We start from the raw sequence: 15,498 nt of genomic DNA, 5'->3' as shown, positions 1-15,498 counted from the left end.
TAAATATATAAAAAAATATGAATGAATATATATATTATTCATATTTATTCATACACAAACACACATATATAAATGTATAAACATTAATACCTTCTTAAATAAGTAATGCATACTATTCTTCCTCGATTCATCACCTTTCCAGCATTTTCTGTGAGAGATGTTCTTTTTTCATGTTGAACTTCACTACACTGACAAAGAGATTCTATTGCCGCTCTCAAACCATGATGAATGTTACAATCTTTTTTCATTTGTGTATCTGGTGTACCAACGTGTGCAAGAGAACTCATCAGCTATAAAATTTATTTATATGTATAATTAGATAATTTGAATTATCTTATTTTTTAATTCATTTTTCCAATGTTATCTAATTTTGTAAACTAGATTAATTTTGAATGTTTGAGATACTGTTGTGAATTATTATTAATTAATATCAGTTATACAAACAACCCCAGTTCCAAATTTCAAACATTCTTGTAAAACTTAAGAACGTCTATTAGATATTTAAACACATTTAAATGGTTATTATAAAAGTTTTCCAATGTGTTAAAGTATACAAAATTTAAACTGTAATCACAAGTTCTGAAAATTTTCTTCATGCTAATATTATAATTAAGGAATGAAGGTAAAAGCATATTTTTTCCAGGTTTCCCTTGTTGAAAGTACTTAAAAAACTAAATTGTTTGGTCCAACTCCTGTTACTTTAGAAGATATATGGGCAACCTGCGGCCCCCGGGCCGCATGCGGCCCGCATTCATATATTTTGCGGCCCGCGACGCATAAAATGTGAATAAATATATCAATTTCCCAGCTTAAGGAAGTATGTAGCAAAAATTCAAACGTTATTTTTACAACTTATGTATGTGAATACTTTTTCCCGCAATGAATTTAGTAAAAATTAAAACATGAAACCGGCTAACAGACATATGGAAACTAATTTAAAACTAGCAGTGACGAATATTTAACCAAATATTTCCAATATATTACGTTTACATCAGTTCCAGAAGCTAAATTAGGTATACCTAATCTAATTTATAATTATATATGAATAAATAATTCTGATTTACCAACATTTTTTTTCCTCTTTCTCTTGTATGCGGCCCGCATCAGTTCAAAAGTCTTAAAATGCGGCCCTTACATAGAAAAAGGTTGCCCATCCCTGCTTTAGAAGATATAAAAGCATATTTAACAAATTTGAGACTAAAAAGCATGTTTTGTTACTTTCTTAGGTTTTATGCATATGTTATATTTCACATGTTAATAGCATGATAGATTTCAATAACTAATTGCCAATGAATTATCTTTATCATACCCATCATAGCCAAGTCTTATCAATATATCTAAATTAATTAAAATTTCAATGAATAAATTATGTATATAGAAGTATTACGTTTACATCTATTATTAATTTTGAACTATTTGATCTCATTTTACACTGAAGTAACCAACCACATTTCTACTGCCTCCAGGCAAAAGGCTCTACCTCAAAAAAAAATTTTAAATCAAATTGTGTACTTGATATTGTACCTAATTAGTATCCTTTATTGATTATTCTGACTGCTTTTTGTCCTGTTTTGTATGTTTTGTGTTAGAACACTTTTCCCAAAGACAGCTTAACATACTGGATTAAACATGGAACAGAATGATCCTGAGACACATAATTTACAGAGTAATTCTATGTATTTATTTTACAATATTCATTTCAGACAAAACAGGTTCCTCTTCAGTCTTAATACGTATCCTTTTATTTAGAATTTGTAGGCATATGAATATACATTAGTAATTTCATTGTAAAAACCTTACAACATACAGTAGATGCAGCCGCAACAAAACTCTACCAAACAAAAACATTTAAACCAGGATATAATCTTGAATGAAAATTTGTTCAATTCAATACAACCACCAGAAAAACTGATGAAGCCAAAATCAATTCACAGTACTATTATACTCTAGTAGAATTTACTAACAATATCTCTCTTATGTCTCTTACACATCTTTTATTGATACTGCCCAATATCTAGAATAAAAAACATTCTATAATAATTGCAAAAAATTTTTAATGCTAGGTGTTTTGTAGTATCAATGAAGAATAAAGAATACTAATTAGACATGATACCAAGTGTTCAACTTGATTTTAAATTATTTGGAAATAGAGCCTTTTGTCTTGGAGTAACAGATTTATTGGCAAAACATGGATCGAAAATTTAAAGCTGAATTTTAAATCAATTGCATATTAGATCAATCATATACTTTTAATACTTAAGTGAAATTAATGCAAAATTATAAATTAATAAATTAATCTTCTAATAACAAGACATAAATCAAAATACACTTGTATAATTCAACATCATTATGCAGGCCTTGCACATAAGTGAGAAATCTGTTATCCGAGGACCAAAATGATTTGATTTTGGAAAAATCTACCTGTATACTTGGTATTGTACCAAAAAGGTGTCAACCAAAATTGTTAATAACAGATGTCTCACTTACATGCAAGACTTTTATACAATTGATGAACCGTATTTTAATAAACTAATTTGATAGTAAAAATTATAATTATAAAATCAGAAGAATTATAATTAAAACATTTTGAATTTATGATTTGGTTATTTTTACTTTACTGGCTCTGTTATAAATGGCAGAGGGAAAGTATGCAATTGGTCAAAAAATGACTCCCAAGCTTTTTAAATTTTTGGACTCAGAAGACCTTGAAACATTGAGAAATGCAGAAAAATTTGGGAGTTTTTTCTGTATGTATAAACATTTGTATGGGGGGCATGATTTTGTTCCTCTTTGAAGCTTAACTCCTGTACTTTTTGTCAAAAATTTCTAAAATTTTACAGGGAGGTTTGTGTATTAAGGGAATTGAGGCTATTAAATTTTGGTGGTTAAAAGTCAAGGGGATGGGGGAGTTAAAAAAGGTCATGTGTCATATCTCAAGTAGAGTCGGACTTAATGACAGTTTTACTTATCAGCATTTACAATCTTTTATTAAATCCATCCCTACCTTCAAAATTAAACTTTTTGTCATTTATAATAATTAAAAATATTAAAAATTTTTAAAATAAAATATCAAAACAAATGGCATCACCAAAATTTTTAAATGTTGCTAGAAAAGTTAAATAACTCATTGCTGGATTTTTTAGAATATGTAGTGATGAAGTTTGAGTTAGTAACATTAGAACTTAGAACGGTCTTTTAGTGTAAGGTTTGGGCCTTTTTCATGGAAAGTGTTTTCTATTTTGGTTTATTTAGATCAATTTTTTGAGCTGACAAGTAAAATGTCATTGTTGAGAAAAAGTTATCAACAATACTCAGAAGAAAATATAAAACTGTATTTAGTTAGCCATTGCCTTAATTGAAATTACTATGGAAATACACAGATAAAACGTTTTTTTAAGGTAAGATCTTGAAAACGTTACTTATTTAATACTTAGATATATTTTCAGGAAAAGAAATACAATAGAAGTCTAAAACTAATATATTTACCAAATTCAGATTTTGCTCTGATTGCGACCATGTGTTTAAAGTCCTTGTAGTGTTATCACTGATGATAAACTGAATCTAAAAATAAAAATGAAATTGTTTTGTAAAATATAATTTTTATTTATAAAGTCATTCTCTAATTTACAGTATACTAGCAGATGAGCCCGACATTGCGTGGGTAAAAATAACAACAACAAAGATTAAGATCAATAGATTATTTCATACTTGTACTTCTAACCTTTCTGTTATATTATATTATAGTATTTTATTTATACAACTACAAAGATGATTTAAACTGTGTACAGTAGAGGAATAAAAAATTTTAAAAATGTGTTAGATTGTTCATTTGGTGTGATAAACTCTTACGTAAGATAATCTTCATAGTTATATAAATCAAATACTATAATATAACAAACATTAACACGTTTGTTTAGCAGAATAAATGAACTTTCTCAGTAATAAGGTGTGTTGGTTTTATAATATTGAAGAATCTGAGTGTGAATAGGAGAACAAACATTAAAACAAAAACCAGATCAAGTTTGATTATTTCAACCGTGGCCTGCCACTGTCATGTTTATTGCAATACTACAATGATATGAAATGGCATAATTTCATTGGTCAAGTAGACACCAATTAAAAATATGACATGTTAAATTTTTTAAAATATCATATTTTCTCCTAATGTTAACTCTAAGAAACTATCATTCACAGCCAAATATAAAATAGTAATCTGCCAATTAACAAAATTTTGTAAAAAATGGACCAAATATTTAAACTTGGCACCCTTGAAAACCACTTTAAAAATATTTTGTGCAGGCTGGTAACCTTGTATTATGTAATTTTTCAATTCAAAATGCCACCAAACGAATGGTCCAATAGAAAGAAGGGACTGTTGCTGAAGGGAGTTGAAAAGTAATTTGACCAAAAGTAATCAATGACATCCTCCTGGAAAAAGGGATGGTCAATGACTACTACTTAATATTGGCCTGCTATTAATATTTGAAAAGTAATCCATGTTGATGGCTCTGCATGTGATCAAATTGCTAACCTTAACGTTCAAAAGACTTCAAATGACTTATTTAAATAAAAAAATCTTGTAGCCTATAAATTCTGACTGTCCTTCCTCAATCTTGAGAAAGGAGCTAGATAGATGAAAGTTGAAACCAGATATGGAAAGCTTAGGGGCAGGAGGCCCAGATTAACTATGTAGAAACTTCCAGTTTAGACCAGAAGTCACATTACTTCAATTCAAAATTTTCCCTAAACAGAGTTGGATAGATGACCAACATGACTGTATTGCTAATAGGAAAAGTATGATGTAAAAGGGCAAGACACTGCTAAAAGAAATGAGAATACTTTGACAAAAAATTGCAGCCTGGCAATGTCACAATAAATAATTGCCCATTAGAATTAGTTTGTTTATTTGGTTATGGCAACATGACACATGAGCGATCTGCCGAGAGGGATGCATCCCAGGAAGACTTTTATGGGAAGCTGGACCCTATTCAGGTGTTACTAATGTGAAGAAAACCCAGATAACTCCATGTGGCCCTGTCGGCAATGCCCAAACCCACAACTAACTAATTACCAGTGTTCAGTGGTTTTATCTACTTAGCTACTGGAGGACACTTATAAGGTTAACAAAGTACCATTTAGAAATGAAAAACCAGAGTCATTAGATGTGGAAAACTAAATACTTACAGACTTTTCACAGGGTAACACTTTTGATTCCACACAGGCAAGTGCTATATGCTACTTGTCTCAGTAATTATATATGCTATTTTGTGATATATCATTATTGCAGTAATATTAAGTCAATATAATATATATTTTTCAAAATTATATTCTTTTTTATAAGAATTATATTTAGTTTATTATTTTGTTAAAACTTTTGCCAATAGATGGTGCTATGTGTAAATCAGCAAATCTAATGTAGATAGAAATTGATTGATTTACAGAAATCCAGTAGATATTTTGGAACGGGATATACGATATTATCTAAGAAGTATTTGAACAAAATTGCAGAGTTTCGTAGCAACTGGTCAAACAGCCTAGGAGTGTATAGCAAACAAACAAATGAAATCCTCATTCATATATATACAGTCAATTCCGCTTAATTGGGACACGTTAGGACTAATCTATTTTGGCCCAATTAAGCGAACTAATAATAAATTCTAAAATAAAATACATAATACGTAGGTAAATAAATAAGTAGGTAAAAAATAATAATTAGGTACCTATTTTAACACTTTATTAAACCAAAATACAGAAAATATTTGTACTATAAATTTGCCAGACTCAACCATGATAGATAACTGATTCGCATCATGCTAGTGTTGCCAAATACAGTATTAGTAGTGACGTACACAAGTGTTGACCATTTGATTCGTTCCTGATCAAACAATTTTTCCTTTCTCCCTTTTTAGTTAGAACATGTTCTGACTAAAAAGGTCTCCCTTTTTAGTTAGAACATGTTCTAACTAAAAAGGAAGAAAGGAAAGGGTTCATCCAAAAGTCACCTTACGGTTTTCCTTTGAGCACAGTTTCCTCTACTTGGAGATGGACCACTTTGGCAGGAGCATCCATAAAATCCGCCAGCTCTGGATGCTGGTCTCAACGATCAGATGGCTGCTGTTTGAATCTAGACGTAATTATGCACACAATACCTTCCAAAGAAAACTCTAGCTGTCTTCCAACTCAGTCGAGAGACCTTGAAAAATTGTCCCGGGATCTTTGTCCCTTCTCTTTTAAAGGGACTGTCTGGTCCAGTCCAGAACAGGGTCAGTAGCTCTCATTCAGGTTCATCTCAGGTGGGATCCCTGTGTAATATGTCCCACTATGGTGACCCCCTCCGGAAAAACTGAACTGCTCGAGCGAAAGACAAAATCGCTTTGTCTCTGCCAATTGTTAAGCCTACATGACATTAGTGCATGTAGTGTCTACATATTTTCGGAAGATCCCTGAAATATATCAAAACTTGCTAAATTCCTTTTCTGCTACTGTCCCAATTAAGCGATTAAATTATGTGTTAATTTATTAGTTTGGTTTCCATTCTTTGAGATTTGTCCTAATAAAACGGCTGTCCCGATTAACCAGTGGCACAATTAAATGGATCGACTGTATATATGTAAACAAAGAGAAATAGAAACCGAAAATATAAAACTCCAATACTTACTAGTTTTCCTGTTGGATAAATATCCCATACTATTCTACAGTATTCAATTGCAGCTTCAACAGCACAGGTCCATAAAGATTTTGCTATTGGAGCAAGAGGTATTATACCTGGTTGTCTCGTCTTAGTAAAAATATCAAACTCAACTGTCTGTTTGCAGGAAGAATGAAATTGTGGACTATGATCTAGCACAAATATTGTTTTATGACTTGTTGGATAACTCATGATGTCAACTAACTGCTAACCTGTAAAGTATAAACTGTTTTGAATGAATATAATAAAATTTCATAAATCAAATATGAACGTATTTAAAGTCTAAAATTCTTAAGCTGATTAGACATAATGTATAAATTTTAAATATCTTATAAATGTTTACAAAAGATTTGAAAATTTGCATATTACTATCATCACACGAAATCGATAAAATTATGTAAATTTGCATAAAATACTCTTACTTAAAAAATTTTATTTCTAAATAAATATAACTTTCATATTCTGATAGAAGAAATCATTCTTAACATTTAAGAAATACTTGACTCCATAATGTATTCCAGAATGTAATGTAATTCAAAAAATCTGCTTATATTTTATAAAATTATAGATTTAGTTCTGGATTAAACATGTTTTTACATTTTTTAAATTTGTTTTACTCCATCTTCAGATCCAATTATTAGAATCTTATTTAAAAATCCCCTGAAAAAATGCTTAATCCAGAAATAAAATTTGGACTTTATATGTAAGTGAATTTTTGAATAGTTTATTTCATGAAACACTTGAATTAACATTATTTGAAAATAATTTCTTAAAAATATCAGAATTTATTACGAACTTTCCATATATTTTAGTACTTTTTTCACTTTAAAACAAAATTATTTGTATTTTTGTTTAAATATGATAATTGTTATAAACTGTAATAATAATAAATCTATCAAATCTGTCTATCAAATCTATTTATGAATGTTGTCATTTCAAACACATCAGGAGAATTTTTACAATGTTATCAATGTATAAATTGTTTAGTGTATGTCATATGTAACAATAATTAACAGATTATAAAAAGTTAATTTTTAAAAAAAATAATATTAATAACATAAAAAATTACAAAGTATAATAATGTATAAAAAGAAATTCAAAGCTGCACATGTATTGTCTTTGAATTTTTTTTTTTCATACTCATAGTTTTGAATTGTTAGAATTAATCAGGCATTATATACCTGGCAAGCTTGGGACTGGAAATGGGGTCTGGATTTCTGGATTTTCCAGTTTTATGGACACAGGCTAAATATATACTTAAAATATAAAACAAACAATGAAAAGTAAAGAAAAAAAAATTGTATTTTACACTAGAACTGGCATTGTGCAATTATTCATGGAAAAAACAAAATAGCTGTATGGCAAACTATAGTTGTAATATAGCCAAATTCAAAACTATTTGGTTTTCTGGTAATTTCAGATTTTTGTAAGCCAGATATTTAGTCCAGTATGAATTAAAAGCAATATACCATGCATACAAAATTTCCAATAAATACTATGTATTCAAATTAAATATAAAACAAAACGTTTTCATTTTGTATTTAATTCAAATACATAGTATTTGCTGGAAATTTTGTATTCATGGTATGTTGCTTGTAATTTATGTATGTTCCTGCTATTAGTGACTTTTATGGTCCAGTAAGATATTGTGTTTTGCTAAATAATAAAGTTAGAAAAACAATACAAATGTCATGAAATATGTAATGTTTAGAAGCTGTATTTTTGTGTCCTTTTGCCTATTAATATATCAATAAATATTTGTTTTAATGGTGTATCGTAATATTATCTAGAAAAAATTTTAAATATAGTATACATGAATAAATTTTTTCACAAAATAAAATAGTAAATGAACAAAAATCAAACATAAACAATAATTATTATGTTTTGAAAAGGTATGGAAACTAAATTATTACTTTTAACGTAAGAAAATTTTATAAGCTGTATGGTAAAACCTACATAAAGTTAAGTTGTTTTTTGTTGCAAAATCAAGAGAATAACATTGCAAAATATATAAAGAATCTGTTAAGTATAATTTTAATTATCGAATATTTATTTAGAATTTTAAAAAATATATAGCATTTAAATAATAAACTGTACTCCTATTTTTATTTGAGCTAAGAGCATTACTCTGAAAATAAGATTATTAAAGAATATTTATTTACCTTAATGGAACTACCAGAAACTCCATAAAACCTAAATAATGTTAAAGTACAGTACTGTATATAATGTAAACACAGATGATAACTGTTTGTTTACATAACTTAAGAAACAAATTTCTGACTATTCAGATATTATTTCTATGTACTGAGTATGTCTCAGTACATAAAACAGTACATAAACTATGTAGTGAGACATACTCAGTGTATATAACTCCTCACTAATGTAGATTTAACAGATTTAAATAGGCTATTTTGTTTAAGTGCTTATTTAAGATTCCAATTAACTGTTTTATAAATTTAATATTGAAAGTTTTAAAGTATAAATTGGGGAGAAGATTTCTAAATACATCTAAAATAAACTGTAAATTTGGACTTTATCAATAATAGGCCTATTCAAACTTTCATAATTACAAAAATGAAAATGAAAATCATCGAATATATAAAAGTTATCTGAAATATCTTAAAAGAAAAATTTAATTATTTATTCAGTTAAGTTACACGAAAGAGTGTAATTTTCTCAATTTGTTATCAAATAAAAACTTCACAATACCGGCATGATACTTACTGTACATAATTTAACGTTGCCAACCAACATTCAATCATTCTTATATATTATATATTTTAAGTTATAAAGTTTTAACAAATAGAAAAAAATATTTATTTTCTACAACAAATAACTTATATTTGCATTATAAAATTATTCTTAAAAATTTAATATTTGGAAATTTACAATATTTTTATTGTCTATAGTCGATTATTTTCTTCGATTTGAATATGCATAAAGTGTGAAGCGGATTAAAACATACCGATAATATCTACCAAGTTAAGTATTTAACAAGAACAAATCTTTTTAATGATAACAATTAATGAAAACACGTCTTTTCAAATGATTTCATAACCGAATGTGACGACACTCAACTAACGATGACGGCAGGATAGCCGAGTGGTCAAGATGGCAGCCTACCGCTCTGGAGGACCCGGGATCGAATCCGGACGGGTCGAAAAATCCCCAGGAATTTTTCGGTGAACGGTTCGTTCGGATATATCTGGCCCCAGTTGCCTCATTATAGGCCTGACCGAACTCGTAACGGGCTTGCTAAAAAAGGCTTAGGCCAGGAACACACATGCGTAAAATTGTTTGGCAGAAAACTAAATCAGCTTTCAGTTCAGTTTCTGTTTTACGCTTTTATGCCAGAACACACATACGTAAAAATTCTGGCCGAATAGGAAACACCACTGCCACTAACAGTGCTAATTTTATTAACTTTTTCTCTCATATATCTATTCCTTTGTACCTTCCATTTTTTCTGTACTGCCTCTGCTATAATTTAGAAAATTTAAATTAATACACTTGTATTCCGAATTCAAACAAAGAACGTGTGATCTAAACACTAGGCCTATATATCGATTCTATTAGACCTCTTTGTTATTTAAACTTTTGCACCTACAGCCATCCATAAACATTGTTTAAATACAGTGTCTTTATACATCACACTGATGTGATCGAACGGATTCGATAAACTCCTCTATTTCATTTATTTTTCGTTTTTTCGAGACCGTCACAATTGTAGGGTTAACCCTCATTACCGCCATTGTTAGAATAAAAACCACGTGTCTACTTTGACGTCACAGAAAAGACTTCTCTTTAGGCCAGGAACACACGTGCGTAAAATTCAGCGTAAAATATAGCATAAAACAGAAAATGTAAAAATTTTTCTGAAATTTTGGCTGAAACAGAACTGAAAATAGAGTAGAGCATGTCTCTACTTTTTATGCTGTAAAATTTTTACGCCAAAATTCCTCCAATAAAGAGAAGTCTTTTCTGTGACGTCAAAGTAGACACGTGGTTTTTATTCTAACAATGGCGGTAATGAGGGTTAACCCTACAATTGTGACGGTCTCGAAAAAACGAAAAATAAATGAAATAGAGGAGTTTATCGAATCCGTTCGATCACATCAGTGTGATGTATAAAGACACTGTATTTAAACAATGTTTATGGATGGCTGTAGGTGCAAAAGTTTAAATAACAAAGAGGTCTAATAGAATCGATATATAGGCCTAGTGTTTAGATCACACGTTCTTTGTTTGAATTCGGAATACAAGTGTATTAATTTAAATTTTCTAAATTATAGCAGAGGCAGTACAGAAAAAATGGAAGGTACAAAGGAATAGATATATGAGAGAAAAAGTTAATAAAATTAGCACTGTTAGTGGCAGTGGTGTTTCCTATTCGGCCAGAATTTTTACGTATGTGTGTTCTGGCATAAAAGCGTAAAACAGAAACTGAACTGAAAGCTGATTTCTGATTCAGTTTTCTGCCAAACAATTTTACGCATGTGTTCCTGGCCTTATTGGAGGAATTTTGGCGTAAAAATTTTACAGCATAAAAAGTAGAGACATGCTCTACTCTATTTTCAGTTCTGTTTCAGCCAAAATTTCAGAAAAATTTTTACATTTTCTGTTTTATGCTATATTTTACGCTGAATTTTACGCATGTGTGTTCCTGGCCTTACAGGAAAGCGGCGCTGAACGTCTGACGTACACGTTTTCACGTTTAAAACTTCGGCCTCAACCTCGCTAATCTTAATCTTTGCTGTTATTTTTTGCCCGGGCAACGCCGGATCATCTGCTAGTATTTTATTAAACAAATGATTTATAATCACTTATTTGTTATTATTCCTTAAGTTTTTATTTTATTCTGATCCTAGTCCTAACAAGTAGTTTAGCGTAAACAAGTAAAAATTTGAATTTACGTGGGTTTACTTTTTATAGAATGACGCGCATTTGAATTTGCTTAATCTCATTCGAACTCTTATTTGTTCTATACATATGTTTGAAAATCTACTGCAATTTTTAACCTTATTCTTCATTCGGCTGTATTCTACATTGTACAGTACATACATTACACAGTAGTAGATTATCGCACTGTGCATCAGAAAAATCCTGAAAAAATTTCAAAATACAAACACATTTGTATTTCATTTTCTGCCATTAATTAAGTTAGAGAATTATTCTTAACAAAGTACTCGCGAAGACCACCGATTTACACATTTCAGTTCAATAATCTCTGTTTTACAGGTTTTTATTTCATGCCTTTGTATCAATACAAATTCGTAAGTTTTTAAAATTACTTTTATTTTTATATTTTTGTTTCGTTATGAATCGCGTACATTTTCTTCTACTTTGGCTTTCGGTTTAATTGTCATAAAGATTACCTTCGACTTTAATTATAAATTAGTCCAAAAATAAAATGTGTAGATATATTTAAACTAATATATGTAATCAATTAATATAAAGATAAAAAGCTTTCTCGACGTTTCAAAGTCTCCTGAGTCCAGAAATGTAAGAATCTTGGAGGTAATTTTTTGACCGATCGCCATACTTTCCCTCTGTTATATATAACAGCCGGAAAAGTAAATAAAATAAATAAATAAATAAAATAAAAAGTAACTGAAATAAATCGACTGAATGCCCATATATGTAATGGATCACATATTACCAAATGTCGAATTTGGAGTATGAAATTTTAATACTCAAATTATCCACATTAGCCTATTGTTGATATGACTAGTTTCAAAATAGGCATATCCGGTTTTCATTTATACTTTTCTTACGTAGAGGAAGAGAAAAAATCGACCGGATAGATATGAAATAAAAATAAGTTTTGCTATAGATTGTCGGATCATTCAACGTTAATTGTGATTTCGTCTAAGTTTTCGTCTTATTTCACCGTAAATCGGTGATATGACTTTCGTTATGGCTGTTTAATATTAAATATTTTAACAGAGTCGTATGAATTTTGAAGAAATAATGAAGAATGGAAAAGGGAGAAAGAAAAATACTTGTAAATATTATAATAATAATTATTAAGATTAATAAATGAAATAATAACGAAATGTTGAAATATATTATTTAAAATTTTAACTGCAAAAAGAAACTATGTTATTCTAATACTTGATTTTAATATTTTTCATTTTTTAATTAACTTCTGCGGGCGCTAACAGAGCTTTTTAATCATGACTTTCATGGGTAGCGTTGTCGACTTGGAGGAATTTTCCTCAAATTTGAAGAAAATGTGTTAGAAGGAATCATTAAGGATTCGAAGAAAAATATAGTTCTTTGGAGGAATTTTATTATGTTTTATTTAATTCATATTTGAAATACCAAACTTTCCAAATCGCACAACATGTTCGATTTGCATTAATACAAATCAAACCCTCTGTTGCGTATCACACAGAATCCCACATGTATCATAGATTTTGAGTTATCCACTATGGTATTACAGCGTCCTTTAATGCCCCAGAGGACATTTTTGCAACTAAATTTTGTTTTGTCTCAAATAAAATTCTATCACCAAAGAAGTTTCAGTGTAAAATATTGATTTTCCCAAGTTACATCTTTTTGAAACGAACTTTAATTACGAACGCACTGTATTTAAAGAAAACTATGTTCAAAACGAAAGTGAAATTCGTACGTACGGTGTATCCAAATTACTTGAGGATATTTAGAGAAATTTGTGTAACTGTTTGAGGAATCAAATTAAGATTAGATTCACAGTTTTTATCACAGATTTGGATAGGTACCGGTACATAAGGCGAGCAGTTGGATGGTAAGGGACGGGGTAAAAGGTGACTTTACTGTTTCGACCATCCGACTGTCCTTCTATTTAAATACAGCGTAACTTTATAGATATAAGAAACTAACGTAAATTGTTGCATACGCAATTGAAATTTTATATTATATTTCGGAATTATGTAATTCAGAATAAGTAAAATTACGCAAGATGTAGAACAGTACGCCGATTAATTTATAAATAATTTAAAAATTCAATGCTTAAAAAATTCAAAGCGATTTTTATGCGCGCTAATTTTTAAATTCCCTTCCCCATTTTTTAATTTTATATTTTTCTATTCGAATTAAAAAGCAAATGAATATTTATTTCAGTATATTTTTTACACGTTGTATCGCAATTAATGAATGTTTTTATTCGAAAGAAATTAATTGCCGATTTTATTTTAAACGAAATTAAAATATATTTACAAAAGATTTTTCCTATTTTAAAAATCAATCGAAGTTAATTTTTTAACTTTTATTTAGGAATAAATATAGCGTAATATGAGGAATTCTTAAAATAAACTTATTTTCTGGGGAGCTCCATTTTAGTACAACTACGCCATCAATAATAGCTTGGATGAAATGTGATGTGGAAGAGCTTTACGGAGATTCTTGAATGCGTTTTGTAGTGACAGTGTTGTGATAAAAAGATGTGTTAATTCTGTGAAAATGTGCTAAACATTGTATTGTAATTATAACGGAACATCCAGTGTGGATTTTTGTAAATGTTTAGAAGAATGTGCAAATTGAATGGGATGAAATACGATTGAATTAAATTCAATTTATTTATAAAGTTCAAAATGCCTGTGGCAACTAGCCCTCTTATAAGAAGATCGACTTCTGTGAATTCTTATACTTCTTATTATTCCTCTCCATCGGGCTCTGATCGAGATTTTTCGAAATATTCGTATAAAAGTTCGTACTTAACATCAAAGTCTTATAATCGTTATTCTAAGCCTCCTCTTTCTGGAACTTACTCGATAAGAGAATCCCGTACTTCGGATAGATACGGTTCGACAGACTACAATAGATCTTACTCTTTGCCGTCGGGCAGTTTGACTTCTAAATATTCTACCGACACGCTGCAAAATTATGAGAGAGACAGATTAAAAGATACCTCAAAATATTATAATATCATTAATAATTACAAAAATGATAGTTCTCAGTTATCGGCTCTTTTGAAGCATGCCTCTTTGTCCAACGATTATGGTAAAGATGCCGTGTCAAATTTGAATAATGACGTGGATGTGAATAAAGATTCGGGATCTCGAAATCGAGTGTCGTCGTACCAGAAGTCGTTAGATAGCAATTCAATAGACGGCAATTCGATAGACAGCGTTAGTTCGTCGAAACTGTCGTCCCGACCGTGGAGATCCCGGCTTTCTTCTTTGTCGACAAACGTATGCATTAATAATAGTTCTATATACTTATTTCAAATGTTTTGATATCTAGATAAATGAAAACCAAATTTCTACATTAAAATGTGTGTTTATATGCATATGTTTGCTATATCTGTAGCTGTATTGAAGGAAAAACTGATTATTAAAACTATTATTACAAATGAGGATATTTTAATATCATCATTTCTAATAATAGTTTTATTTACAATATGTAGTAAGTGTATAATTTAATTGAATTATACTAGTCTATCAAAAATTACACTTACGTAGCCATTAAGAGCATACGAATTACATAAATGGCGAGTGTGCATGTTTGCTTTCCTCAGGATGAATTATTACTTTCTGCAGATAACATATCTTTTATGTTTATTGATAAGTTAGATTACCTGCAGATTAATAATCTGTTCCTTTTATAGAAACAAATCAGAAAATATTGGACTGATAGAAAAGCTGAGTTAAAAATCTTGTAACAAATATTGATATATACATCAAGTACAATCAGATATTGAAATAAAAACACTCAGAAAATATTAGTGTGTCTTGATAGTAACCAAAAATATAGCTATTGCTTCAAATAAATAGATATGTAAAATATATATTTATTTTATTCTTTTATAGCTACTTAGTTGGACTTAT

At 29.4% G+C, this 15,498-nt stretch overlaps 2 protein-coding genes across 2 annotated transcripts in view; one reads left to right on the top strand and one right to left on the bottom strand.

Annotated features, from left to right (window-relative positions):
* Positions 1–9,395, bottom strand: part of asun (integrator complex subunit 13 asun) — a 42,422-nt gene extending 33,027 nt beyond the window's left edge. Inside the window, exons 1-4 of the mRNA XM_067273019.1 lie at positions 8,851–9,395; positions 6,659–6,900; positions 3,487–3,561; positions 91–290 (exon numbers count right to left, since the gene is read on the bottom strand). Coding sequence (XP_067129120.1) covers positions 91–290; positions 3,487–3,561; positions 6,659–6,880 — 497 coding nt within the window. The 5' untranslated portion in view covers positions 6,881–6,900; positions 8,851–9,395. The remainder of the gene's footprint in view (positions 1–90; positions 291–3,486; positions 3,562–6,658; positions 6,901–8,850) is intronic.
* A 4,537-nt stretch (positions 9,396–13,932) lies between these two features.
* LOC136977518 (ubiquitin carboxyl-terminal hydrolase 2-like) overlaps positions 13,933–15,498 on the top strand; it is a 77,853-nt gene continuing 76,287 nt past the window's right edge. Inside the window, exon 1 of the mRNA XM_067273012.1 lies at positions 13,933–14,862. Within this exon, the coding sequence (XP_067129113.1) occupies positions 14,263–14,862 (600 nt within the window). The 5' untranslated portion in view covers positions 13,933–14,262. The remainder of the gene's footprint in view (positions 14,863–15,498) is intronic.

Source organism: Centruroides vittatus, unplaced genomic scaffold (assembly GCF_030686945.1).
Source record: "Centruroides vittatus isolate TY-2023 unplaced genomic scaffold, ASM3068694v2 contig_460, whole genome shotgun sequence".
Classification (NCBI taxonomy): Eukaryota; Metazoa; Arthropoda; class Arachnida; order Scorpiones; family Buthidae; genus Centruroides; species Centruroides vittatus.
The sequence above is the reverse complement of the archived record's forward strand: the minus strand, read 5'-3'. Positions and strand labels throughout refer to the sequence as shown.